Source organism: Pleuronectes platessa, chromosome 11 (genome assembly GCF_947347685.1).
Source record: "Pleuronectes platessa chromosome 11, fPlePla1.1, whole genome shotgun sequence".
Lineage (NCBI taxonomy): Eukaryota > Metazoa > Chordata > Actinopteri > Pleuronectiformes > Pleuronectidae > Pleuronectes > Pleuronectes platessa.
In genome coordinates this window covers 15196880-15219182 of record NC_070636.1, presented here as the reverse complement: position 1 = coordinate 15219182, position 22303 = coordinate 15196880, and the positions used below count along the sequence as shown (strand labels likewise).

General features: G+C 43.9%; 1 protein-coding gene across 1 annotated transcript in view; it reads right to left on the bottom strand.

Annotated features, from left to right (window-relative positions):
- Positions 1-22303, bottom strand: part of LOC128451115 (ryanodine receptor 3) — a 114877-nt gene that overhangs the window by 74779 nt on the left and 17795 nt on the right. Inside the window, exons 2-9 of the mRNA XM_053434887.1 lie at positions 13909-14028; positions 8465-8569; positions 4479-4553; positions 4201-4279; positions 3583-3695; positions 1579-1678; positions 1015-1108; positions 92-166 (exon numbers count right to left, since the gene is read on the bottom strand). Coding sequence (XP_053290862.1) covers positions 92-166; positions 1015-1108; positions 1579-1678; positions 3583-3695; positions 4201-4279; positions 4479-4553; positions 8465-8569; positions 13909-14028 — 761 coding nt within the window. The remainder of the gene's footprint in view (positions 1-91; positions 167-1014; positions 1109-1578; positions 1679-3582; positions 3696-4200; positions 4280-4478; positions 4554-8464; positions 8570-13908; positions 14029-22303) is intronic.

Sequence of the window (22303 nt, the reverse complement as noted above, 5' to 3'; positions counted from 1 at the left end):
AAAAGGTGAGATGAAAAAAAAAGTGATGGAAAATGAAAAATGAAAATGGACGGTAGGGAACAGATAACAGATGACGTGAAACACGGCCCACCTGATTCTGAGTGGCTCCATCCTCCACAAGGACCTGGCCTTGGCACCAGCTTTACCCGTCTCATAGTTGACTATCCTGGGGATGCGAGAGGAGCGTGAGTGGGCGGTCTGTCTGTCTGCTGAGGCTTTAACTGTCTAGCCACCACTGATACTGTCAAGGTCATTCATCCTGGCTTAGAAGAACACCACTTGTTTACTCTCATTTGTCACGGTGATATTCACTGGGAGGGTTCTCTAATCAGTCACACACGTACACACACACACACACACACACACACACACACACACACACACACACACACACACACACACACACACACACACACACACACACACACACACACACACACACACACACACACACACACACACACACACACACACACACACTGTATTGTATATACTCTCCAGACTATAGCACAGCATCCTTCAAACAGAGACATGTGTGCCCTGATAACTCACAGCTACACTGTTTATCAGTGATATGGGTGACTGGGTCCAAAGATAAAAGGAGTCGCTCATCACCCCCCCTCCTGACATTTTGGAGTGTGTTTGATCTGCCCCATAAAAATGTAAGACATCTGAAAACCAAGCTCCTTCTGCTGAATTTCAAGGACAGCGGGAGGAGAAAAGTCAAAGCTGGAAATTAATATCTAGTCCCGCCCACCGTATTTGCCATGCTCTGTTCTAAAAATAGACAGACTGTGTGTGTGGCTGAGTGTGTGTGAGCTGCAGAGATAAAAATAACCCAGGAGCCATTTTGGCTCCCTGGAGAGCCATGTGTTGCTCTGGTCACAGGCGTTTTTATGAGGTGAGGTGGATGCTGTTGTTCCGCAGGTAGCTCACAGTTGAGGTAGATTTGTGTGTGCAACGTGAAGAATTGTAATGCAAACATGCTTGTTGGACGCGTCCTGGGTTTTGTACCTTTGCCGCTCTTCACTCTGGTCTGATCCTGGGATGGTCACGACCTCGTCGTGTCCATGGAACAGCCGCATCACATGACCACCCAGCAGGTAGCCTATCAGAGGAGGGAGGACAGAGGATTTAGAGTGACTCGAGACATGTGATTTCTGTATTTGTTTCTTCTACTATCCAAAGCTAGTAAAGTACAACTCGATCACAACAATGGGTTATAAAGTTACAGAGTTTTGTATTTAAGGTGGTTTCATGAAGTCCATTTCCCTTCCATCTACCAACAAGCATCAATGGTCAGCACAGTCAAAGCCACAAAGATATACCATTTAAGACAAGAGATCATCAAATGCTTAATGGGATGATTTTTATTATAAGAATAAAGGAGATGTATTGAATCTTAGGGGCTTTTAATTGACTAACTAGAAGAAAGTTGAAACCTTGTTAAAATGTATTTGCTCATTCCCATGCATTTTACTTTTCGTTATGATTGCCGAAATCTGCAAACTTTAAAAACCAGTGGGGAAATGTGTGAAGACATTCCGGAGGCTGTTTTAGTTTGTTTGAAGTCTCTACCTTCCTCTATGTTGCTGCCAGAGCAGATGGGATGGACGTTCCACAGGGTTTGCATGAAGGAGGCATCCACCTGGATGTTGCCATTGGAGATGGATAAGTGCTGCGGGACACAGGGAAAGATTGGACACACCTTTTACTTACTTGTGCACATCCATACAAGTGACAGCGCATGAACTTAAGTGTCAAAGATGGAGAATTAAAATGGTTTTATGACGAATTTTACCTGCATTGTTTTACCATAAAGTCTTAAAGTTGTTGATAAAATAAAAGGATTCATCCCCATGAACATGTCACAATAATATTATATTAAAAGGAGACATATTATCGTTTTCTCTTTTTCTTTCCTCTAGTGTGTTATAAAGTTTTTTTTGTGTATGTAAAAGGATTTCAAAGTTAAAAACACCACGGTAGTCCTGACAATTCTTTCTGCAACATTGTGATGTCACATAATATCACAACATCCCCAATTTGCGCAATCCACACCTAGCTGCTAGTTGGACACACCCCCTAACTGAGCCAGGTAAAGAGAGAGCAGAGGCCAACATTTCCTAAAGGTGTGGGAGCAGCTGACCAATCACAACATTGTGGGCCAGCTGGCCAATCGGAGCAGACTAGGAGCTAAAAGCCAGTGTTTCAGACAGAAGCTGAAAAGCAGCAATAAACAGTCTGAGAAAAATTACTTGTTTGCTTAACTTTACAGCATGTAAAGCTTTTCAATTAATGAGTCAAATTAAAATTATTAACGTAAATATGAGCATAATATATCTCCTTTAAAAAGTCTGTAAAAAGACAAGACAAGATCCAGGTTAACTTTGAAACTCTCTGTGATCGCTGATTCAGAGGAAAACTCCACTTGATCTCTGAGTGATGAGGGAACCTGGAGGCTGAAAACAGATGTCTTGAAAGTTTGGGGAATCATCCATGGATCACAGGGAACATGTTTCCCAGTGTTTACATAGCACACTGCTGAGAGGACAGAGTGGTATAATAGGAGTAAAGGCCAAGGTCAGGTCGGTGTGTTAGGTATATCAGTATTTTTCTAATCACACACATTCGTACAGCACTACTATATATTGTGCTTTTTCTATCAAACACTGTGGGCAGACATCAGGGGCAACTTGAGGTTCAGTATCTGTCCTGAGAGATCCGATCATAGGGGGGCAGTGTTGAGAACGTCTGTTCACCCCTGGTAATAAAATGTGTCTTTAATGTGTCCCCTGTGGCCACTTGTGATCAGATCTCACTTCCCCACTCAACTATAATAATTGTGTTACTTGTGCTTGTGAAGACTAAATTATGTATTTCTCCAGTCTGGGTTAACAGATGTGTCCGGTGCCAATGTTTGTGTGTGTCTGTGCAACAGGAGGGGATGAATGAACGTGCTCAGTTGTGGTGAAAGATTTGACCAAGTATCAGAAACTATGAGGAGATCAATGTTGCCATCGTGCCCAGAAACAAATCAGTGTATGGACACTGAAAAGCGTAAAATAACCTTTAAACTGTGGTCCAAGTGATCTGATCTCAGGACAGATTGAGGACATAGGTGCATTTGAACCTGTACTTGTAATTGAATCATTCACGACAGATGTTAATAGCATGTCTGTATGGGGTTTAAATTGCCCTTAGGTGAATGTAAACCTGGTTTGTCTCTGTTTGTAAGCCCTGTGATGATGGGCAGCAACCCTTAGAGGGTTTAAACCACATCTGGCCTGACGTCAGCCGGTAGAGAGGCAGGGCCCTCAAAGGAAAAGAAGTATAGATTATTGAGCGAATGGATGGATGGATTAGTGTGAGCAGTATTGTCGTCATCCAGAAGGAAACGGTTGTTGCCTCTGACAGAAGGACTCCTGGGGTCACAGGGAGCATGAAGCGTGTGGGAACAGGATTTGGGATAATCTGAAATTCTGTCACATCAGGGGAAGCAGACTTGATGCTCCTACTAAGACCTCTACATTATGCAAACACACAAGCTGTGGTGTCCAGTATTTAAATGGCTGAACTCACGAGGTATCGCTCTGAGGACACGCTGACGAGAATGAGATCATCGCCGATGCGCACCTTCTCTCCTTCGGATCTCTGTTTGGAGGCAGGGTGGATTGTCCACCAACAGGCCTCACCTGATGGCACACAAAAACACATACATGAATATATGCTGTCTCCATATTTAATTTAAACAAACACCCCCATGTCATTTCCTAATTATCCTCGTTATTCATCATAAGGTAATGATGCTGGAATGAGAACTAGCACCATTGCAACAATTGCACATTTACCGTGAGGCATGAAATAAATAATAATAGGAATGAGAAGTAATTTCCAGGAATCAAGATACTGAACGGGACTATCAAGTGAGCTGCAGAGATGTAATCAGCACTGACAAAAAAAGCACACTGTATGTCGACAGAGCTCCACTGGGAAAATTAACCAAGAGGCTGAAGAGACACAGTGAAATTCTATCATGAACAAATACGATGCAGGGAGGGAGGGGGAGATAGAGAGAGAGAGGGAGAGAGACAGATTGAAAGAGCCAGACAAAGGAACAGAGGTGGAGGCAGCGAGGAGGAAAGACAGGAGAAAAAAGGAGGAGGATAAAGGCAAAATGTGCCAGAGCTTTTCTTTTACCTGTTGAATCTTCCTGCAGGCCGACATCAAATGACAGCTTATCCGTCTGTGACCTTGATGTCTTCAAACAGGCCAGGTACTGTGGTCAACACACACATCAAACCACATGAGACAGAGCTGTCACACACACACACACACACACACACATGTGCGCGCTCCAAGCAGGTGACCTTGCTCACGCGCTGCTTTTAATGTGACTGTCATATAGTGATGTTTTTGTCCAGCTACTGTGATATTGAAATGTCTTTTTCATGACACTGATGGGTTTCAGCTCTTACCATAGAGCTGAAGGAATGGCGCAGGAGGATGGCATGTCCGTACAGGAGAGTCTTGTGTCCGCCACTCTGCGCTGCCTAGAGAGAGATTCGTCAAACGCAGAAAAAAACAAAAGGCAAATAATAGGTCACATGTCAGCTCAGGCTCCGAGCAGCAGAGCCCCAGTGGTGTCCCTCCAAGTGCTTCGATCTACACCCGACCTCTGGCACCGGGCGTTGACCTCAGCGAGGGTTGTTGTCACCCTGCCGACAACGATGGGAGGTTGGGGTGGGGGGGGGGGGGGTGGATGGGGGTGCGCATGTCTCCTGGGAAAGGGTTTGAGACTCCATCTCGTCAGTGAAGACATGCAATCTGACCTGCCGTAGGAGATGGTGTGTCTGGCACCTGTATCCCTGAGCGAAACAGGATACGGGGTCATCTTTCCTGCACTCCCACTAGAGGAATGTGGGAAGGATGCACAGCTACTGTCAGTCTCCGATGCAATGTCAACATTAGCAGGGAATGACTCCGCCGCTTATGGGGTTTAGGGTTAAGATGCAGGAGGGGGGGATTAAATGATATCTCTGTTGGTAGAGATGCGAGGGGTATAAAGAGGAGTTTTTGTTGTTTTGCCTTCGGTAAGCATCTCCCAAGTTACTCACCTTCCTTATGAGCCTCTAGGAAGCATTAAGGTAAGAAAGAGTGTCGTTATTCAGAAAGAACTGTCGTTGTTCTCCTAAACCGTCTTGCCTCTGCCACATCATTAAACTGTAAATCATCACCCTCCAAGGAGCAAACATGGAAAACAAATTGACTGCCACTTTTTGGCATTTTACAAAGCAAGGCTACTGGCACGAGATCCAGAAATCCTCCCTGAAACAATGCCAAAAAGCCAAGTTTAACCATAAAAATGTCACGGTAAACTGAAACTACAAGCACTGCAGTATGCTAATGATACGCACGTGACAGAGCAATGTCCATTTTGGAGATTTGTCCAAAATTATAGTCATGTACCTTCCAAGAGACACATGAATCATGGCAGAGACTCCACCATATACACAGCCTCTCTTTCCCCTCGCTCTCTCTCTCTCTCTCTCCCCCTCTCTCTCCCTCCCTTCTCGATTGGCTGCCGGGACAATAGCCGGCCTGTGATTTGATGCAGTTGTGTCGTGCAGACTGCAGCACCGGCTTCTAGGTTTCTTCTGTGCTGCTGGCGACTGCTGTATGCTGGCTGAGGTACTGAGCTTAATGCGGCGAGGCACATCTAGCTGCAGTCACCACCACAACCAATAAACTCCGGTCCCCGGCTCGCTCCCTTATCCTGTGGCTGAGCAGTGTCTCACAGCGAGGGTAAATTTGTGGCTCACATCAGTGGGGAAAAGATTCCTCTACATGTGGAGAAACTAAATGCGATACACCTTCAGCTGCACTGTAAAAAGCATTAGCCCTGATTCATCGAACCATGAAGGAGAAGGACGATTGGAACAAAGAATTGAAAAGGGAAGAAACGGGCTGTAGGCTGGTGACCACAAGTGACAACAGTTTAAAGACGTGACATTTAGCAGGACGCAGCCACCTGGTGTGCGAGCCCTGCATTGGGTTAGGTGTGTGTGTGTGTGTGTGTGTGTGTGTGTGTGTGTGTGTGTGTGTGTGTGTGTGTGTGTGTGTGTGTGTGTGTGTCTGTGTGTGTGTGGCTGCAGTGTTGTGGCTTCTCTCAATAAAATACTAAGAAGAGCCACAGGCTGACAACGAGCTAAAAGACAAAGAGGTGACGGTGACGGCAGAGGAGCACAGCAGAGGTCGTCAGAGCAGCTCCGTCTCTCGGACTGACTGATTTCATCATTCGCCCTTTTGACCAATCAACCCCGAATCAAACGGGTCAGTGCATTCTGTATGAGGCGAAAGACATGTTTAAGCTCGAGGATACCGAGCTAAGTGGGGTTTGACATTTGCAGAGGCTGTTAGCGTGCCGTCCTCGCAGGTCCCCTCCGCGTCACCTGTGCCTTCCGGCTGAAACAGCGAAGCTTTCCTCCAGCCACAGTCTATTGATAAGACCGTCTGTTCAATGACGTATTGATTTCGGCGACTCGGCCGAGACATTTTCAACCTCCATTTCCCCTTTAATGGCGCTTCCTCCAGTGACATTTCGGCGCAGGCGACGAATGATGAATAGGCACACGATATCGAAAAACAAATAAACGTGAGCGGTGAGAAGGCACTGGAGTAACACAGTTAAAATGGCCAATCCAAGCCAGTGAATAGTGTCTGAGGTCTTTGGGCAGAAAAAGGAAAAGAAACCATCAGAACCAATGTGTTTATTAACGTTAAAACTAAATGGTCTATGAACCTTCACTGTACCTGGACAAACAATGCAGTGATATATCCAATAGATGTTATTTATAAAAAAAAAAAGGGATTTGCAGAGTAAATTTATAATGTTATAGCAGAAGAATACACGCCATTTAATTTTAGAATGACTTTAAGTCTGATGTTATGACCTTAAAAAGGTGTTGATGCAAGAGGAGTGCGGCTAGACGGTTTAATATGTGTATTTGAGCTTGAATTTAGGATTTAATCCTTTGAGCACCCTTGTTCTCTGCTGCGGCTCATAATTCCCTGCTGTCTAGCTCCTACATCCCCGGCAACGGCGGTGGAACCAATGGACTTTACTTCCCGTCATTCTTCTGCAGAGAAGGTTCGGCTCCAGCTCTGACACATCCACTTACCTCAGACGTTGAGTCGATGAATATGAGCCCTAAGAACTGTAGATTTATGGAAATTCTGGATTTAAAAGGTGAAGTGGCAAAAAGCAAGAAAGACTCCAAGTCCTTCTTTCTAACGAAATGAGTCGTGATCAATTTCTGTCTTATTGCAGAACTCTTGATCTCCGCTGTTTGCATCATCTCAATGCATCCCATAGAATACAGCCAAATACCAGGAGAAGAAGATGCTGTGACAAATGAGAGCTATCTTATGAGCGGGGGGTGAAACAAATGAAACTGCAACGAACATCCATCTGAATCATCCGAGGACGATACTAATGTTAATCTGACACTAATCCAGCATCGGTGCCGCTCCACTTCTCCAGCAGTGGAGGGTGAGATGTGTGAGCGCTGATATCTGTGGGAAAACCTTATTGGAAAGTCTACAGCAAACTCTATTTGTCTCTGTCGGCTCGGCAGGGGAGCTCAACCACAATCTACTCACCCCAGAGTTCAGAGGAAATCTATACCGCCATTCGTTATTTCAAAACACTTGGGTTTGCATAACTCAGGATTTCGAACAATTTCAGATGTAAAGACAAATGTTGAGCGATGACGTGTTGTACTAGACGAGACAAAGAAGGCCACAGAGCATGAGAACAGACGAACGAGTCGAGGGGAGAGGTATTATGACTAATCTACTGCGTCATGCATCGGGAGTGAGGGGGAAATGGTCTGAGTGACGAACATACCCATCGATCCGGGCCGCGTGTCTATCATGCGGGAGATGGAGATTATACACAGAAAATAGAAGATAAAGATGGAAGAATTACACATCTGTCACAGAAATGAGAGAGAGAGAGAGAGAGAGAGAGAGAAGGAAACACACTTGCAAGAAGACAACTAAAACAATATCAGGAGCAGAAAATACAGTGAATGAGTGTTGATTACAAATTCAGATACGTAGTATTCATAACATGTGCACATTCTCTCCACCGTACATGCCTATTTACTTTTATTGTATCAAAAACAATAATTCAGCTTTTCTCTTTGATTGTGAACTTTTCGGCTGAAACTATGTCGTTTTTCCTTCGAGGCTTGATGATGATCAAATGGGCAAAAAGTTGAGAAACAACTACGTTCCCCATTGATCTCGTTACAACCACTGAGCAGGTTCAAAATATTCAATTGAGCTGATTCACACGTGAACATTCATTACATACACTCAGGGGATGGGTGTATGAAGAGTGTGGATTGTGTTTCTTATCCGTGTGCGTGTGTTAGCATGTGTGTGCGCCATCACTCACCCCTTCACTGTTCTGTCCGCTCTTCGCCAGCATCTCCTGCAGGGCCCGCACCGACAGAGACTGCTCCAGCACAAAGGTGCAGATGCACAGGTCTGGAGGAACATACTGCAACAAACAGAAGAGCGGGCCTCCAATTAAAAATCAACACAGCAGAAAGTTCCCACAGAGGGATTTTCTAAGGCTTTATTTAATTAACGTCTAATGCTCCTCTGTGTCTTAAATGTAATGGTTTCAAGCTGAATCAGGCACATTTTTAAAGACTATAAAAATGCAACTGTCTTCTCAGCCTCAATCAGAAGACGAGAGCAAAGCATAAATCTCGTCTCTCACTGAGCGCTAGTTTAGATAGAAACTTATAAAGAATTCTTTACATAATTTCCACTGCATTACATGAAAAAACACAAAATCAATATATTTGTATTCTATTCATTTGTGAAAAATAAAACCTTTGAAGCATTATCTCATGCTGTCCTTTAAGCCACTAATCACTCACTAATCATTATATAGTCGACTCTATACTGAATTTGTATTGTCTAGGGAAGTTTTATTACCCTATATAGTGCGCTCATTGTTACCCACAATGCATCATGAAAAGTACCACAAGCTACTAACCGAGCAATATCTACCATCATGCATTGCACTCGTGGCAGAGGAGACGAGAGGAGCGGAAGCAGCAGGAACAGCCCAACATGTCGTTTAAATGTAAATTGAAGCAGAGCAGCGCATCACAGCACAAAGTGCGGCAAACAAGTTATTTCTACAAATAAAGTCGATCATTCAACATGTTTTTACCTTAAAGTATAAAGTGCAAAATAGAAATTTACTGGGGAATTGTCCACTTGCCGACGTTGTTGTTGTTGTACATGTCATAATCCTGTGACAGCGACATCATTACCAGCGCAGAGAAATCTGTTTTGTCCATGGAAGAGTTTTTTTTTTTTTTTAAGCTCACTATGTAGTGCTCTAAATAGAAGTCACTATATAATGAATTAGGGAATAGTTAACATTGGAGGCAGTTAGGTCAGTAAATCACAAGATGTGTTCATTGTCAAAGCTGCATGAGTGCAATGTTCCTGGCTGCACATGCCGAGGCTAACTGTTTCGTCCCATTCTACGCTAAGCTACGCTAAGCTAACTCCAGCTGGTGGTAACTTCATATTTACTACACAGACATTAGAATGTGTCTTGTCACTGACCTCTTGTCACAAAAAAAAAAATACTTTTTCCAAAATGTACCTGTTGAAGTTATGCAACAGCAATAAAAAACTGTGGTTATATACTAAACACAGCTAGTTAATAATGATTCACAGTGGGGCATGTGTGGTACACATGAAGTGGTGAAGTCAACTAAAGTGGGAATCAACGCTTAACATTTCACAATTAACATTTCACTGCAGCTGCCTCAGAAATTGATCCCTCTGTACATTGACCGACGGTGACCCCTTTATCTCTAACCAAAGCCCTGTAACGATCACAGCAGTGATGTCCATTTTGTTTTAATGGGTTTAACAACATGGGCAGAGAACTTATTGCAATACGTGCAAAGCCTCCACATTAAACTGGAAAATAAAAAAATTGCTCCCTAAATCTACAGGGATATTCTGATTAGATGCCCACTCCTAAATTTCATGCTGACTGCAGCTCTTTCCACCGCACTTGAACCAAGTTAGTTTCCATCAAGTGGGCGATTTTCATTAAAAGGCACTTTATGAACAGATCAAGTGCTCTCAGGTCAGTCTGTGCTCAGGTGAGCCCCGACGTGGAGAGGGCACTATTTAGAAAAATGAAGATGCCAAATCATCTCCCTAAACCAGGGCAGTGGCGGAGAGTACAAGGGAGGAAAGGGGACCGTCACTGACAGAATGAGGGAAGCAGAGATACACTCTATGGCTGCAAGATAAATGATACCAACCTAGACAACCTCCCATGGCCTCCTTATTGAATAGCCCAACTTCTCCTCAACTGGACTATTTACACAGGTAATAACATCATTTGCAAACTTCACACAACACAATGTGTGATTGTGCAAAATAGATTCATATCTAATGCACAGGATTGCAGACAAGAGAAACGCTCCCAGATGCCAAGATCATTTCAGCTTCTTCAAACAGGCACTAAAGACATTTTACTCGAATTTTGTGGAGGGGCTGTGTGTGAGAACCCAAATGTCCAAGTCAGCTGCTAGCGCTGTTCTCCTGTAATTTACTTGCCAGCCTTTGAGTAAAATATACAGGAAATGTCAGAGTTAGCCCATGAGAGAATAAATCAGGGAAGTGTCCAGAGTTGATGACGTTTCTAACAAGCGAAACATGAAGAAACCAAATATCTGACCATAACAAACATGTGCAGTGCACTGAGAAGAATAAGACAAAATGTCAACTTGGAAAGACAGTGAGATTCATGACCTTTAAGGGATAATGGCCAATGTGCAGTAAACAAAGCCACTGTGCTTTCCGCAAAGGAATTTGCGTTATGTCCTGCCTTCTGCATGCTCTACTCATGCACCACTCCTCTCCTGAATGTTCCAGACATTTTTCTGTTGTTGCTAACGTATCTAACTCGGACAATCTTCAGCTGCGTTCATTATATGTGAAAGACAAACTCCGGAAAATGTCCTGATCCAATGTTCCAGAGTTCATGTATGAAAACCGCTTTAATTCAGATATCAGCTGTAATGGTTTAAATCCTACATATGTCCAAACCTGCAAAAATAATGCTCTTAAATGAACAAAAAAAAATTGGTTGACATTTTATTTGCTGGTAGCCTCCCTTTGGAGGCTACCAGCTTAAACACCTTTTGAAGGCTGATTCAAGGTAACCACGGGTTCTCTTTCGTTTGCAGGGTGAGGGTGAGGTGAGGGGTATCCAGCTGCAACATGCAACTTCACCAGTAGATGTCACTTAATTCTACACACTGAACCTTTAAATGAGAAGATTTGTACCTGACTCATTTTCATATTAACAAAGATTAATGTGACTACATGTATGTAAAAAAGGGTTTCTCATTTTCTCTCAGATCTATGGAGCTTTACAGTGAACTTATCGTTTGGATTCACCCTCTAGTCTTCATTATTTACAGTCTTTCCTTAATAAAGGGAAAAGATCTAGTTATTTCCAAAATGTAAAACTACTCACACCTGTACATCCTTCTCTCTGTCAGTGTGTATGCAGTATAAACGTGTTGCAGCATCATGAGGATGCCTCTTCACTACCTAGCCTCCTCTCAAGCAGTGTCACTGTAGAGAAATTATAATAAAGGATCCCATGGAAAGCTATCCAACCCCGCCTGCCCTCATCTTTCCGGGTGACTAACGGCTGACCTTTGCTCTCTCAAGGAGCAGGACTGTAACAGTTAGTTGGGGAGGGGAGCTCCTTTGAGAGAGCAGGGAAGTGAAATGAAGGTCTAGAAGAGCTGGAGGGGATAATGAGTACCCAGCCCTGTCAGGATGTCCTCTTGCAAGGCAGGGCAGGGAGACAGCTTTAGAGCAGCTTGGCTGTGGCCTGACGTTTGGTTTACGACCAATCGTCTGGTGAAGGGAAGAGCGTCACCGGATGATGGGTAAGGATAGATCATCTCTCTATTTCTGTCTCCACAGACCAATGGGTCAAAAAGTTGAGGCTTCTTCTAATTTCTGAATTCATATACTGTGCAAACATTAAAAAAAATGCGCAATTATGGAAAGTGGACATCTATCCTGCAATGGTCATAACATTGAGTCACTCACAGCCGAGAGCTGCTGGTCGTATATCACAATCAACCAGCTTCTCACGGGCTGATTGATGTTGCCATTTAAACTGTGCACACTTTAAATCAACCCCATCCTGTTGTCCTGGTTCCGTGCCCCATTACTAGTAGTTCACCGAGGCGCCCAGTTGTCCGGCGCTTCTAAATTGCCATCTTGGGCTTTATCCAGGTCGCTGTCGTTGATCCCAAAGGTGCGGTGACTCCTTTTCATAAAAACGGCAGGCAATGAAGACAAAGTGCCAGACAGCGAGAGCATCCATCACACCTGTCAGGTATAATTACCATCCAATATGGGGCGCAAGCCTCAACTCCCTCTGCGCCAAATACCCACCCCACCCCCACCACAGACACATATACAGTACTCTAGATGCTGGAGAGCAGGGGGGGTTGTTGAAATGGATCTTCGCTTGCATATGAAAACAGAGGGACATCATTTGTGCCATTGCGTTGAGCCTTCTCGAATTGTCCCTCTAAATCACATATATTGATAACTAACAGCCATTAACAACTAGCTTCCGTCTGCAATGGAAATGGGTATAATCGGTATTCAACCCCAAATGACTCTGGAGTGGACACAGACTTTAGTGCATCTCTGATTGGCAGTGATGTAAACAAGACGCCCGGGTGAATGTACGAATTCGCCAAGATAGCGAAGAGGGAGGGTGCTTCAATGTTTTATGCATTCGTAATGTCGAACATGAGGGAAACAAGAATTATCGCACTGCCGTTGTATGCCTCTGTCATATCTTGAGAAAAATTTATCCAAAGTGATAGTAAGGGATTATGGTTGAGACGTGATGATTAAGAAACAATTCATTCCGAAAAAAGGCCATTAGACCTGCTTTTTAAAAGGTGTTACAGCAGGGAAAAAAACGAATTAGCAGCAGAGCAACAGGGGCCAGTGAAAGGTGAGAGTATATCGGAATTGATCTGATTCCCTCCAACAGCCACTTATCATTTAGATAAGTCTGCCTGATAGTTTGATCACTCGCAGACAAAAAAGGGGGAAAAAGGGTTCGGGATGTGCTTCCAAACCTGCATGCGTGGCAGTCTGCTCATTACACAGCCAAGCAACTCAATTTAAGTCATTAAAACTTTGCGCAGAGAAGCAAAAACAAGCAAATGTGTCCACAGCTACGGCCGTGCTGCAATAAAGCTGTCTGCAATTACAGCCGACGACTGTTTAGGAAACGGTACATCAGACACATGCAATGGCGGGATTTCAGGAAGTAATCATCTGATGGCGGGGCCCACAGAGTTGTCCCTGAAACAAGAAACATTCAGGAGGAGACATCGGTGGACGCGAGCTGTTGCTCCTGCTCTCATGATGTGCTGATCTGTCTTTCTGTGCGTCTCCGCTCTGCTTCACTGAATCTCTGCTGGAACCAAACAAGGATGAACTCAATGGATGGTTGGTTTCCGTGGAGTTCTCGCCTGAGCGGTTGCATCCTTTCATGGGGTTGACTTCTCTGCAAATGTCTTCATGTGACTTTTGTTGAGTATATCACAGTCGGTGTGTGCACGTGTGGAGCGGAAATAAAGTGCATTACGCAACTAACGCTAAAACAAACTTCCATCAAATTAAGCGGTTAATTTTTTATCAAGGAGCAGAGCAGAGACTTCCCAACAGCATGCATCTCTGATTGTTTTCGTTCCCAGAGAGAATCAAACGGTGCAGCGGTGGAGTCAGTGTGCCTACCTTTGCCTCAGATGTGGGCTCCAGATAACATAGCCGGTTTCCCAGACCCTCAGCAGCCAGGCAGAGCTTGCGGTTCTCCTTCTGGATGCAGGCCACGCACTGGAGCACCACTTCGTCATCCTGTCAAGACAAAAACGGACTTCAGCCTTTGTGTCTGTGCATGCGAGTGTGCGCGTCAAGAAAGAACCTCAATTCCCCCACAGGTACATGCTCATCCACATACTACTTCAAAATATCATGATTCGAATACAGTTCAACCAATGTGAGGTCCCTGTAGCAAAATCCATGGTGTCCCTGAGAGCTCAACACACTGCAGTTTAAGAAAACACATGCAAATACACACAAAATAGCAAATGCAGGAAACATTTTAATCAATTTGACAACACGTGCACGGCAAATGTAAAAAAAAAAAGAGAAAAAAAGCAAATAGTTAACACAACAAAATACTTGGTAGACGACCAAGTACTCACAACACATCCAAATATTTGCCACATGTACAAAGACTGGCAAATCAACCAAATACTCACAGCAAAAACAAATACTCACACAAAAAACAAATACACACAGCGTTAAGCATTTATCTCATTGTTCAACAACACTGAGGCACAGCAACTAGTAACCATGGCAACAACAAGCCAGCTGTGTTCATTAGTTTTTACTGTCCCTGGAAACGCTTCCATTGTGTTGTGGGATTTGGTTATGTTGTAAGTATTTGATTGTATCACCCACAAAACGCCATATTGTTCAGTCATGCTGCATACGTTTTTCACATTTTAAAGAAATCTTTGGCGTAGCTGCACTGATGACCGGCTTCTTTATCTCTCAAAACAAGCAGTGCATTTTAAATAATTTAGTTTGGTGCGGTGGCTTTGCTGGAGCGTCTTGAGCAAGACACTGAATCACTGAGAATAAATGCCCCATCAAAATCTTCACAAGACTCAGTAAACAAACAATAAAAACACACGTTTTATTAAGGAATATAAAACCAAATAGACAAGTACACCACAGAGAGTTAATTCTGAAAACAAACATATTCTTCCCTTCTTATTCACGTTCTCTTGTTTATTCTCTGCTCAGCTAACTGGGGGGGGGGGGGGGGGTCCCGACGATCAAACAGACGATCCATTGCCGATCCCTTTGGGTCCACCAAACTTCCCCTCTGCTGTTGCTCTCATACGGCACAAATGAGGTTCAGGCGTTTGATTTTGAGTTTTCATCATGGACTCATTAAATGAATGTGTCTGTTTATGTAAAACTGAGGAATTAAGACGGCTTTGATGCTGCATTAGTAAATATGTGTGAGAGGCATTTGCATATGTTTTAACTGTATGTATCTTTCCATCTACGGCCTATTACTGAAAGTCTTTCTAAGTGAAGCGTTTCATCAGTGATAAGTGTCAGCGTTTTCCACAGCTTTTCATGTGTTTATGTTGAAAACTTATAAAGCATTAATAAGTAAATGGTTTGAATCTTTAATGCAGATGAGAGATGGTGGGTACTGTACAACTGTAGCAAACACACACATCAGCAAAAGCAGGTGTCGTAACTACTGGAGTGTGTCTGCAGACTGCCCCTTTTTTTAAGGGGGGGGGGTTGCAGCATCCGAAAACAAATATCTCATGCTGCCGTTTTGTAAATGGGTTGATTGCGTTTATAGCGTTGGCCAAGTAAACGCTGAACTGGACATAGTTACTCTCTGCGATAGCGGAGCGAGCGGAAATCTGCTGATACGGGCTGCTGTGGGACGTGGGGGAATGTTGGGGGGGCTGGGGGGGTTGGGGGGGTTTCTGCACAATGGCTATAGCTGCATTATTTAATGTGAGAAGGGATGGTGCTGGGAGCAGAGTGCAGCAGCAGTAGTAGCTGTAGTAACAGTAAAGCACTCAATTACAGTGCAGCATGATGCCAGTGAGGTAGAGGGGGGGGGGGGGGGAACAGGACAGATGAGGAGCATCTGCATGCATTTAATACGGGGAGGGGGGGTGGGGTTACAGATGTTTTCTTTATTTATTTATTTGATGTCTGTGAGCATTAGAAGCTCCACATGAAAATCAATATGACAAGCCTTGGGGCAAATTCGAAAAACGCACGCAGAAGATAATGTCGAGTTGTGCTGATGCTCACGTGTGCCTCAGATGTGGCGCAGGGACAGATTCAGGGTCAGAGCATATTGTGAAGACTTTTACCTTACAGAGAACAGATAAAGGGGTGAAGGCGTGCAGGGGTGTCCATGATTATGATTTCTGGAACTAACAGCCAGGTTTCAGTTGTCATTCTGTTTTACATTTTGCTCACCTCTGTGATAACGGTTGTATTTTGCTTTAAAAGGAAATAGTGGTTTGATTAAATAAATGATTTCGGCATATAAAACAGAGGAAATAAACGGCATTGATTACGGCATAAGTACATATGTCTGAGATTGCATCAGAATATACTGTATTTGAGCATATAGAGTAGATTTCCATAGATGTATTTATCTAACAAATACAATGTTCAACATCTTAGTGTGTGACTTTTTCCAAAAGTTGTAATCCAAGAAACCCAAAGACCATTTAAAAGGGCTTTGCTGCTTTCAGTCACATTTGAGCAGTAATGAAGATGGTTCAACTCCAGCTGTCATCATGTAACTATGGCAACTGAGCAAATAAAGTTGAAGTGAGACAGAATCTAGGAGTGAAAGTGTGAGCACATTAGTTTTTGTCTGAGGCACAGTGGAGCATCACAGAACTAGAAGGGCACTAAGTAGAGAGCATACACCTTCTCCATCTTCTTCTTTCTTCTTAAATTCTATCATGCTGCACCAAATGTACTTAAGACGAATACAGACGGTTGGAACTGATTCATTCCCTTCATTTGATTGTAATGGGGAAGACTCTGCATGATGCTAACTCTCTCGTATCAATAGGAAAATGCTACTCAAGTTTCAGATTGAAATGAATAGTCCTCTGTGTCTCCTACGGCAAATCATCACTTGACCAGGCTGGAACATGAAATCAGTCTCAATGCTGAGGGAGCAGGTACAGGGTGGATTCCTGTTCCCCCCCCCACAACTTAGGTTCAATGAAATATCTGAAAATATCTCTCTCTCTCTCTCTCTCTCTCTCTCTCTCTCTCTCTCTCTCTCTCTCTCTCTCTCTCTCTCTCTCTCTCTCTCTCTCTCTCTCTCACACTGACCCGCCAGTGTACCTGCCTGCTACAGAAAGGGGGGGGGGGGGGGGGGGTGTATTCACCCCCTTAACTGTGAAACCCCTAACAAAGATCTGGTGCGACCAATTGCATTCACAAGTCACATTTGCAAGTCACATAATTAGTAAATAGGGTCCACCTGTCTGCAATTTAATCTCAGTATAAATACACCTGTTCTGTGACGGACTCAGAGTTTGTTGGAGATCATTACTGAACAAACAGCATCATGAAGACCAAGGAGCTCACCAAACAGGTCAGGGATAAAGTTGTGGAGAAATATGAAGCAGGGTTAGGTTATAAAAAAATATCCAGAGCTTTGAACATCTCTCTGAGCACCATAAAATCCATCATAAGAAAATGGAAAGAATATGGCACAACCGCAAACCTACCAAGAGGAGGCCGTCCACCCAAACTGAAGAGTCGGACAAGGAGAAAATTAATCAGAGCAGCAACCAGGAGGCCCATGGTTACTCTGGAGGAGTTGCAGAGATCCACAGCTGAGGTGGGAGAATCTGTCCACAGGACAACTATTAGTCGTCTACTCCACAAATCTGGCCTTTATGGAAGAGTGGCAAGAAGAAAGCCATTGTTGAAAGGGATCCATAAAAAATCCCGTTTGGAGTTTGCCAGAAGCCATGTGGGAGACACAGCAAACATGTGGAAGAAGGTGCTCTGGTCAGATGAGACCAAAATTGAACTTTTTGGCCTCAATGCAAAACGCTATGTGTGGCGAAAACCCAACACTGCCCATCACCCTGAGCACACCATCCCAACACTGAAACATGGTGGTGGTAGCATCATGCTGTGGGGATGCTTCTCTTCAGCAGGTACAGGGAAACTGGTCAGAATAGAGGGAAAGATGGATGGAGCCAAATACAGGGAAATCCTTGAAGAAAATCTGATGCAGTCTGCAAAAGACTTGAGACTGGGGCGGAGGTTCATCTTCAAGCAGGACAATGACCCTAAACATACAGCCAGAGCTACAAAGGAATGGTTTGGATTAAAGAATGTTAATGTCTTAAAATGGCCCAGTCAAAGCCCAGACCTCAATCCAATAGAGAATCTATGGCAAGACTTGAAGATTGCGGTTCACAAACGGTCTCCATCCAATCTGACTGAGCTTCATCTTTTTTGCCAAGAAGAATGGACAAACCTTTCCATCTCTAGATGTGCAAAGCTGGTAGAGACATACCCCAAAAGACTTGCAGCTGTAATTGCAGCGAAAGGGGGTTCTACCAAGTATTGACACAGGGGGGTGAATACTTATGCACCCAACAGATGTCAACTTTTTTGTTCTCATTATTGTTGGTGTCACAATAAAATTTATTTTGCACCTCCAAAGTACTATGCATGTTTTGTTGATCAAACGGGAAAAAGTTTATTTAAGTCTATTTGAATTCCAGTTAGTAACAGTACATAATGGGAAAAAGTCCAAGGGGGGTGAATACTTATGCAAGGCACTGTAGTAGCCACAGTAAAAGCACAATCAATTAAAAGGCTACGAAAGTTCCTTGAATAAAATTGGAGATTTCTCTTCTTTTTTTTTTACATTTTGGATAGTGTCAGTACACAAGTCAAAACAATAAAACCCAAGGGTATAGTTGTTTTTAGATATTTTGATGACAAATGGTTGTATATTATATCTTTAATATCCCTGTTTCTGGCACTCAGCCATGTTTTCAAGCGCAAGGCGTAACTAGATTAATCAGGATTCATCCTCTGGACAACCAGTAGCTTTGACTTATTTCATTTCACAGCAAAGACTAGGGTCAAAAACTGAGCAATTTCACCCCATTTTGCCATCCCTAAGCCCACTCTACCACTGAGGCTAAAAACCAACACCAGAATGTGACGCCAGGAGATGATCTCTCTATATATGTCAGTAAAGAAAACATTAATCTTTAAACTGTCTGCGAAGAGAGCTGTGTCTCCAAGGGCACCTTGAGATTGAATTGGATTGTTTCATACTCCCATGCATTTGTCTTCTCTGCTGTACATGTGTGTGTGTGTGTCTGCATGTGTGCACTACAACAATAGCGTAAAGCTCTACCTTACCCCTCAGAGACCTGTGTGAGTAACGCTGCAGCATATCAATGAGCGAGGGCACTGGTGGCAATCGGCTCATTTCCTTGGTTTCAGCCAATCATGCTCTGCTGATGCTCCAGGGTAATGATGCCATTGGAGGAGGGTTTGCCATAGTGACAGGTAGGTATGCCAAAGGTCTCCCAAACAGAGCAAGATAATTACTGCTCTGATATGTACATGAATTCAGGCTGAGAGGACAGACACTCTGCCTGTAAAGCACCAAAGTCCTGAGAGTGTAAGACTGCATGTCAGAGTTGCCCTACAGGCCAGATAATACGGTTTCTAATAAACTATCTACCCAGAAACCTCTGTCTGTCTGTATGTGGAATGCACATCTAGAATATAGAACAATTCTGTGTATTGTTAAGGGTCCAAAGAAGTGCAGCGTCTAATTTGGTGACATTAGTGAAGAGTTGATCATGAAAACAGAAAGTGATTCTTCCGGTCAACAGGTGAACAGCTCCTTGTCAAGTAGCGATGGTGCAGCTTCAGGGTTCTGCGGACTGAGTCCAGCAGCAGGTCTTTACTTGACACGGCTCAATTACTGCAGGCCACTTTTGCAGCCAAACAACAGCCCATTCTTAACAGGCATGTTTAGAACAGGCACTGCACTACTCACTATTTTTCACAGTCAGATGATGACAGAGTTTACAGGCTTGTTAAAGCTTGGGAAACACTAGATTGGAATTTTTCATAACCACCACTGCATAGTTTTGACTCCAGCCCTCCACACAACAAAGATAAGACGGCCAGGGTTTGTGAAACTTGACGTTACTTTGTTCCTCTTCAGCATAAGTAGAAACAATCTAGACCAAAAGCGCTCTCAGGAGGAGTCTGGAGTGCCTCAGCCTATGTTTTTGAAGAGGCATCTACAGCACTGCAGTGCATGCCATCAGCTCATGGAATAAACCTCTTTCCACCTCATAATGCACCTCGGAGGGCTGCAGAGATTTGGCAACATATTCTCAAGTACATCCTGGAGGCGCTACAATAACCACTGTAATGCTGGAGTCACAAAGTATCTTAGAGACACAAACAAGCTGAAGCAAGAGAAAGAAAAGAGCCAAAGCACCTCTCTGCAGTAAAACAGAATGTTTCCTGTTTTCGAGCACCCTGAGCCCGGGTGTGACAGCAAGTGAATTGCTCCAGTATTTCATGTGTTGCTCCAACTCCTCCCGCGAGGCTTGTGTTGCCACTGCTTGCACTATGATACACCCGACTCTCTATACTCATGACGATAGTGTTGCTCAACTACATACTTCATCTCAGCTTTAAAGTAAATGGTAAATAGCACGTTTGACTTTAGACATTCACACACATACACGTTCATACAGTGCCTCTATCTGCAACACTTTCTCTATGAGAGGGGGCAATTTGGGGTTCAATATCTTGCCCACGGCACTTCGGCATGCGGACTAGGGAACACTAGGATCGAACTGCCGACCTTCTGGTTACAGGACTAACCCATGAGTCACAGCCGCCCCACAAAGCATCAGTGCTGCAGAGAAAATAACAAACACTTTGTGATAGTACAACCTTGCACCTCCCAAAGGACAGGAAACTACATGACAAGTAGTGTCATCACTAATAAGTCTTCTGTTGTAATACATGGGTGTTGGCTTCTAAGATGCCATGCCACCCGATAGAGCCACAAGCCACACATCCATGTCAAGAACAGACTTTTAACATTAAGATAGCAGCTTCGGAATCAGTTTGATGGTACACTGACGTGAATTAAGGAGAATGGTACCACTTTCTTTCTCACTCCGCACTTCGAATGCCTGTTCTTGCACGGTGTAACTATGGTGAGCAGAGAAGTCCATAACTGACTGATAGTCACCGATTAAATTGCCAGAATCAGAGTAAGTTCAAAAGTAATGCTGAACTGTAGATCAGTAAAACAGAGTGTTTATCTCCAATATCTAGGGAGGAAACAAGATGGAGTTTGGTGTACGTGGATCATGAGGAATATCCACCGCTCAATTGTGTTTCTGTCCAGTGAGTAGTCAGCAGATAGATATGCTTTGTTTTTTCTCTACGTGAAAACCAAATTGCTCCAACATGGAACTCCAGAGGGTTCTGTTTCAAAGTGGAAGTTGCCTAGTGTTGCTTTAAATAACGCTTGCACATAAAGCTAGCTGCAATCACCCAAACTACCAACTATTTTTGTTGACATGCCCACAAAATGCACTGGTGCAAGACAGTGTGCTTAAATATCCCAAAGAGTTCATAAAGAAAAGACAATTACATCTCCCATTAAGAAGAAATTGCCATTGCTAAGTATATCCCATCAAAGTAAAGACTTGTGGTGATAAAATCCAGATTCCCTTCTTGTAGCTGCAGCAGCCTTCTGCTCGCTGCCTGGCTCTTTGAGGTCAAACTTGGCTCCGTCTTCTTGATCATGTGCCAAAAGAATCTGGTGAATCAACAGCAAATTGATCTGAGGGTGGCACCGAGTGGCCCCATGGGAGGAGGTTGAAAGGTAGAACACAGCCCAAGAGAAGAGAGGAGAGGATACCAGAAGACGAGAAATCAAAGGGTAGGGTGTTGTGGGGTAGGATGGGATAGGAAGGGAAAGGAAACGAAAGGAAAGGAAAGGGTAGGGTAGGGTAGGGTAGGAAAATAAAGGAAAGGGTAAGGTAGGGTTGGGTAGTGTAAGAAAGGACAGAAAAAAGAAAGGCAAGGGTAGTAAAGGATGGGAAAGGGGTAAGGGGGCTGGGGTAGGGTAAGATTGGAAAGGAAAGCGTAGGATAGGACAGAATAGGAAATAATATTAAAGGAAAGGAGAAGATAGCGTAACAAAGGAAACTAAAAGAAGTAGCAGACCAGAGCACTTGCCTGTGTCCCCATGTGACACTGTTCTACAATGTAGCAGGTAATACGTCTCCATCATAACCAGGGGCCTGCTGCCAGTCAACACTGTACAGAGGCTGGCTGACACACTGAGAACTTTGTTCTGGGCAGATTGATACAGATGGTCAGGCACTGCAGGACGAAATACAGCTGGGCAGCAGCTCCCACCTTGTCTTTATCCTCTCACATGGTGCAGAAAAAGACCAGGTGTTTCCCAGGCCTATTAGTAGGCGAGGAGAGGAGACAGCAGTCTAGAATGACGCACTACTAA